Source organism: Serinus canaria, chromosome 6 (assembly GCF_022539315.1).
Source record: "Serinus canaria isolate serCan28SL12 chromosome 6, serCan2020, whole genome shotgun sequence".
NCBI classification, from domain to species: Eukaryota; Metazoa; Chordata; class Aves; order Passeriformes; family Fringillidae; genus Serinus; species Serinus canaria.
The window spans coordinates 2,785,684-2,791,967 of record NC_066320.1 but is presented as its reverse complement, the minus strand read 5'-3'; the positions used below and the strand labels follow the sequence as shown (position 1 = coordinate 2,791,967).

The following is a 6,284-nucleotide window of genomic DNA, read 5'->3' as shown; positions in this document are numbered from 1 at the left end:
CCCTTTCCTGGTTTGGCATAAGGGGATGCAACCCATTTCCTTATTTGGGATATAGGGATCCATGCCCTTTTCCAGGTTTGGGATAGGGAGATGAATGCTATTCCATGGTATGGGATATGGGGATACAACCCCTTTCCTGATATGGGAAATGGGGACAGAACCTGGTTTGAGATATGGGGACAGAACGCTATTCCATGGTATGGGATATGGGGATACAATCACTCTCCTGATATGGGATATGGGGATACACTTCCCTGGTATGAGATATGAGGATATAACCCCTTTCCTGGTTTGGGATATAGAGACGGAACCCCTTTCCTGGTTTGGGATATGTGGATTGGGATATGTGGTTGCATTCCTTTTCCCGGTGACATCATTCAGCTCGGTCTAGCCAAAACATTCTGGCCGAAGGCATCCTGGGCGGGACGGAACGGCAGGACACCAGGACACCACCACCGTTCCTTCCCCCGCTCCTTAAAAAAAAAAGAAAAAAGAGAAAACCCAAAACACTCAACCTTCCCACGCCGGGAGTCGAACCCGGGCCGCCTGGGTGAAAACCAGGAATCCTCACCGCTAGACCACGTGGGAAGCGCGAAAAGGGGGGCGCCGCGCCACTCCTGCCCCCTGGCGGCGGCGGGCCCGGGGCGGGGCGGGCCCGGGGCGGGGCTGGGCCGCTCCTCCCGCCCGCTCGGCGGGGACAAAGCGCGGCGCCGAGCGGGGGCCATGTCGTCCGCAGGCGGCCGCCAGCCCAGCCAGAGCCGGGCCATCCCCACCCGCACCGTCACGATCAGCGACGCCGCGCAACTCCCCGCCGACTACTGCACCACCCCCGGCGGGACGCTCTTCTCCACCACGCCGGGAGGTAAAAGCGCCGCGCCCGCCGGGGCCTCCGGGGGAGCGCGCCCGGGCCAGCCCGCCAGCCCGAACGCCGCCGCGTGTCGCGGGCGGACCGTGCCTGCCGCGCCTCTATCCCCTCTATGTGTCGTTGATACGTAGCGCTTTCAGCCCGCTCTCCTCGACGCTCACGCGTGGGGTTTGTTATTTTTCCGGGACGTACCCGGAGCTCGGAGGGTCCCGGCGGGGCGGCAGCTGGATCCCGGGGCGGGTTTGGCAGGAAGCTCCCGGTGGGACGCGGGCACCGGGGGCTCGGTGCCTCGGCCCTTCCGCGGTGACATGCCCTGTCCCCGTGCGGCGCAGAGCGACACGTGGTGTTTCGGGGCGCCGCTTCCATCGGCATCCCCGGGACGCGTTCCCACCCCTGCCGTGAGTTTGCCAGCCCTCTGCTCGGGACAGCGTTGAGCGCCCCGGGGCAGCCGGGACCCGGTTGCCGCCGGGGTGTTTGGCCAGCGCCGAATTATCGCCTGTTGTGCCCAGATAAGAGCGGGCAGAGCGGCGGCGCGCACCCCCCAGCCCTCCCCGTCGGTCTGTGGCGGAGAACCTTGGCCGGGGCGCCCGTCCCGGCGGGAAACTCCTTCGGCAAACAAGCGCTGCCGAACCGGATTCCCCCATTCTGCTCCCGTCCTCCCCCCAGGCACCCGGATCATCTACGACCGCAAGTTCCTGCTGGACCGCCGCAACTCCCCCATGGCCAAGACCCCGCCTTGTCACCTCCCCAATATTCCCGGCGTCACCAGCCCCGGCGAGGCCGGCGAGGAGCCCAAAGCGGACGCCAACAGCTTGAACCACCAGGAGGGCAAGCCTTCCATGGGTAAGGGACCCCCGGGGTGGGACAGGAGGGATTTGGGGGGGAGGATGATGCCCCTAATGCTGCCCTCCTTGCCTCTTGCCAGGGGACGACGCTCAGTTCGAGATGGATATCTGAGCGGGAACCACGGAGAGGCAGCGACTCCCCAGACCTGTGCACCCCCATTCGGCTTAGCAGGATCCGTCCCGGCGAGGTGGAGGTGGCAGTGGTCCTCACCAGCGTCCCCTCCCCGCCCTCCCCCCCCCTCTTTTTTTGGGGGGAGTGCAGCTCTGTCTTCTCTCCCTTTGTGGGTGAGCGGTCCCAGCATGCGCCAGACGGAGCGTCCCTTCTGGATCCGGCCCTATTCCTCCTCTTCCACCTGCCAGCAGCCTGATCTCCACCAGGCTTCTTTTTAAAACATCCCTTTGCCTCTCCTGCTGCCTCGTGCCCCCACAAAATTCCCCTCTTTTGTTACCCAAGCCTCCCATTGCCAGCAGCTTGGTGTTCTGGAGCTGTGTCACCCCCTTCTCCTGGAAAATTTGGGCAGCCTGTCGGGAGGAGGGGGAAACATCACTCCTAAAATCATGCACCTGCTCGTGCCCTGGGGAGGGTATTTTTTGAGTTTACCTGGGATGTGTTGGCATTCAGCAAAGGACAGCATTGGGAGCCCCTTCCCTTCGGTGCTCCAGGGGTCCGATGCAGTCCCTGATGGAATCAGCCAGCCTGTCCACATCTCTCCTACGTAGATTTCTTCCATCTTGGCTCTCCAGCCAGGGGCTGTGTCCCCCACCCACCAGCCAGGACTCACAGCAATGTAGCCATATATTATAAAACCCCCTTGCTTTTATTTTTGGTACTAAAAAGGGGCACTTCACCCCCAATGACTTTTTCTGGGCTGGGGCCGAGTGCCTCTGGGAAAGTGCTTTGTAGTGCTCGGGTTTTCTTTACCCCCCAGCCCTTTAAAATGTGAATCCTACAGGGGGGAGATCCCTCTGGCACCTTTGGATGTCTCAGGAATCACTGGGTGTCCCTGGGGGCTCTGGGGGCTCGCCAGACACCGCAGGGATGGGGTGCTCTCCTCGCAGGGCGCTGCCATCGATGCCATCCTCTGCTCGGTTCTCAGGATGGCATTTCTCCCAGCCGGATCATGCTGTGGTGGATAAAGCATTTCCACATCAACCTCCCCTGTGCCAGCCTGGCATGGCGTGGCCTTCCTGAACCTGCCCTGGAGATGGGGTTTCTTTTTCCCCCTCTCTCCGTGTGACTCTTGCCCTGACCAGCAGCGCTGGGCAAGGCTGCGCCCCCAATCCCACCAGCCCCCCCAGTTCTGATTTTTTTACTGCCTGTTGGGAGCCATCACCAGCTCTGCAGCCTTCTCAAGTGCCGTTTTATCAGCCCCCACCTGAGTGCCTGCTCCATCCATTGTCCCTCCCTCGCTGGGGTTGCCCCCCACCTGGTTACCCATGCTGGGGAGGAGGACACCCCACAGGCTTTGTGCACTTTCCATCCCGTAATTTATTTCTCTAGGTGTGTTTGGCACGGCGCTGGTGGCGAGCTCCCATCTTCCAGCTGCTTTTCTCAAGGGGGGGGGTGTCTGCCCCTCGTTTTGGGGGTGAGGGAGGAAGAAGCAAAAGCAGAGCCCCAGGGAATGGGTTGCCTTTGCCATGCTTTCCCTGGCATGGGAGGTGAGGTGAGCGCGGCAGCCCGGCCGCCGTGGGCGCACGAGTGAGTGAGTGCGAGTAGCAGTACGTGTAGGTGTGGGTGGGTGGTGCTGAGACACACACAAATATATATATTATATATAAAGAAATATATTTTCCTTGAAGCAAAGATCCTAGGAGGTCGGTTAGGCCCTCGGATCGAGGGAGGGGCAGGGGGCGAGGACATCCTTGGCAGAGGATGCAGGGAGCTGGCGCCCTCAGCACAGCTGCTCCTTTTGGGAAAAACCTGCTCTGCTAGCCAAAAAACAATCAGACCATATCCAAGGACAACGTGACTTAATGGACAGGAGCTAGAGGGAAACCTTTGTTGTAGTTTGGTTTTCTGTTTTTTTTTTTTTTCCTCTAAATGCCCCCTTTCCCAACTTCCCTGTGTCTCTGTTCCCCATCCCAGCAACTTTTCTGCCCAAAGGTTCTGTTTTGTAAGCGGGCTGGGGGCTGAGCAGGGAGGGAGTGCCTGGCCTTGCCGGGGTGTTCCTCTGCTAGTCAGGGGGTCCCTTTGGGATTTCTCTTGTTTTGTACCGTCTCTTCAAGCAGGTGTTTGGGAGGAGAAAAGCTCTCGCCAGTGGTTGCTGTTACAGTGAGATCAATAAAGATTTTGGTTCTACTAAATCAAGGTGATTTGGACTCTGATTCAGGGGATGGGGAGGATTTTCCCTTCCCTTTGGAGCAAACTCCCCTCATGGGCTCTCTCCCAGACATGCCCAGAGAGCAGGGAAGGTTCAAAGCCAAAACCAGCAGCTGAGGGTTAAATTACAAAATGTCCCACACAGAGAAACCTGATTTTCCCATAGGTCTCCCACGTGCAAAACTGCCCCAAACTGATCATTTGTCCTCATCTCATCCCTGGAAGTCTTCAAGGCCAGGTTGGATGGGACTTGGAGCAGCCTGGTCTGGCAGAAGGTGTCCACCAACCTTGGCCTTGAAGCCTTAATTAACACATTAATAAATGTTAATATATTGCATTGTGATATATTTTAAATTTTTTTTTAAACCAGATCAGTCTCTTTAATGCCATCCACTGTAACTGGGGAGGGGTCTGAGCAGCAAAATCCTTTTCCCCCACTAGGGTGCTGAGGGAGGGGCAGCAAGGGGATGTCTGTCCTCTCCCTCTGACTACAAACGGTGCCCCCAAATTTTTGTGGGTGCCTCAGCAAAACCACCAGCATCACTTGGGGATGCATGCCTGGAGGACACCTCAGCTGTGTGTGTGAAATACCACAGCAGCACATCACATTCCCAAAGCATTCAGATCCCGGGGGTGAAGCTGGGGGGGTCTTTCCAAGGGTTTGGGAGACCTCCTGGAGCACCCTGCTTTGGCTGCGCTCGGAGTGGTCCTGCCATGACCTCCCGTGGATTGTGCTCATATTGCAGCACTTTAATTCTGCAGTGTCAGGGAAATCTGGAGCGTGCGTACCGAGAGGAAAATTGCTGACGAGGCTTTTGGGAGCTGCTCTTCCCAGAATCTGGTTTAGGCCGTGCAATGCTAGTGACAACTGCTTCCCTCCCGAATTTTGGGGTGGTTTTTATGTGTTAATCCCAGCTACCAAAGCCCCTGTAGTGAGGGGAATGTGTGTGCCTGAATCCCTGGGTTTTGGTGCCCTCCTTCCTAAGGAGCTTCTAGATACTGGTTTGGGATCTTAAAACAGAGAAATAAAATCAATTTCAAAAGTTTTAAAATTTCAATCCAGGACTATAAATGCAGCAGAGCAGCTGAGGGCAGGGTATTTTGGCTGAGCTGGATGCTGGGAGCCTGGCTAGGATCTTGGATCCTGAGGAACAAACTTTCCAGCCCTCCTTTCCAGCTGTTACCATTTTCGGACTAGCTCTGGGCTGCGTTTACATTCCTGGCCCTCCTTCCCAGTGCCAGTGAACGTGTTAATGCCGTTTTTCTCCTTCTCCTTCGCCCTGCTGGTGTCCTACAAGCACTGATTTGGAGCAGCACTGCAGCCCTGGATGGTGCTGGGTGTGGGCAGGGCTGCAACGCTGGGGTGGCTCAGGGAGAGGTGGGGTTGGGGTCCTACCTGGGGGGCTCTGAGAGCCACTGTTCTAACCCAAATGGAATGTGGGAAGGCAGGTAGGAGCTGAAAGGATTGGGGTTTTGTGGATTAGCTGAGATAGCATCTTTGTGTGGTACCGAGGGGAGCCTGAAGGGTGAATCCATCAGCCTGAGCTGATGGATTCACTCTGTGCTGTGGTGGACTCCGAGCAGAGCTGGGAGCTGGACCTGCTGGTACTGGTGAAGCCGTGGCAAGAGCCCACCACGGTGCACCCTGTAGGGTGATGGGAAGCAGCGGGGTGGGTGGGCAGCAGCCTTATTTCCCAGGAGTCTGAGTGGCCTGAGCAAGGAAGGATGGCTCTGGGAGCTGGGAGTGCCCTGATGTTTCCTATGAAGCCAGGATGGGAGAGCAGGGCGTGTTCATGTAGAGAAGGCTCCAGGGGCACTTTAGAGCCCCTTTCAGTGCCCAAAGGGGCTCCAAAAGAGCTGGAGAGGGATTTTAGATAAGGGTGTGGAGTGCCAGGACAAGGGGCAGTGGTTCTGAACTGCCAGAGGGCAGAGCTGGATGGGATATTGGCCTTCCATGTCTCCCATGTCTGGGAAGGAAAAGCACTTTTTGGCTTTGAGAAGTGCCGGCAGTGCCTTGATGCCCCCAAACCTGCAAACCTGGCTGGAGTGGTGGCATCTGACGGTCCCCCCTCTGTCCCAACCCCTCTTTGGTTTGTCACCAGGAGATGACGGAAGGATCAGCGTGACGGGGGTGCTGCGGGCCGGGTGTCCCCGCGGTGATGGGGCTGTGTGCCAGGGGTCCCTAAGGGGACAGCGGCTGTGTTTGGGGGTGCTGCCTGCCGGGTGTCCCCGCGGTGATGGGGGATGCATGCTA

At 57.9% G+C, this 6,284-nt stretch overlaps 1 protein-coding gene and 1 non-coding gene across 2 annotated transcripts; one reads left to right on the top strand and one right to left on the bottom strand.

Moving 5' to 3' along the window:
- Positions 1-516: 516 nt before the first annotated feature.
- TRNAE-UUC (transfer RNA glutamic acid (anticodon UUC)) lies at positions 517-588 on the bottom strand. Its single transcript has one exon. It is a non-coding gene; the product is annotated as a tRNA-Glu (tRNA).
- Positions 589-674: 86 nt separating this feature from the next.
- On the top strand, positions 675-4,014 carry EIF4EBP2 (eukaryotic translation initiation factor 4E binding protein 2). Its single transcript, XM_050976422.1, has 3 exons — positions 675-862; positions 1,532-1,708; positions 1,791-4,014. The coding sequence occupies exons 1-3, from the start codon at positions 724-726 to the stop codon at positions 1,820-1,822; spliced, it is 348 nt and encodes a 115-aa protein (XP_050832379.1). The 5' UTR covers positions 675-723; the 3' UTR covers positions 1,823-4,014.
- The last annotated feature ends 2,270 nt before the right edge of the window (positions 4,015-6,284 follow it).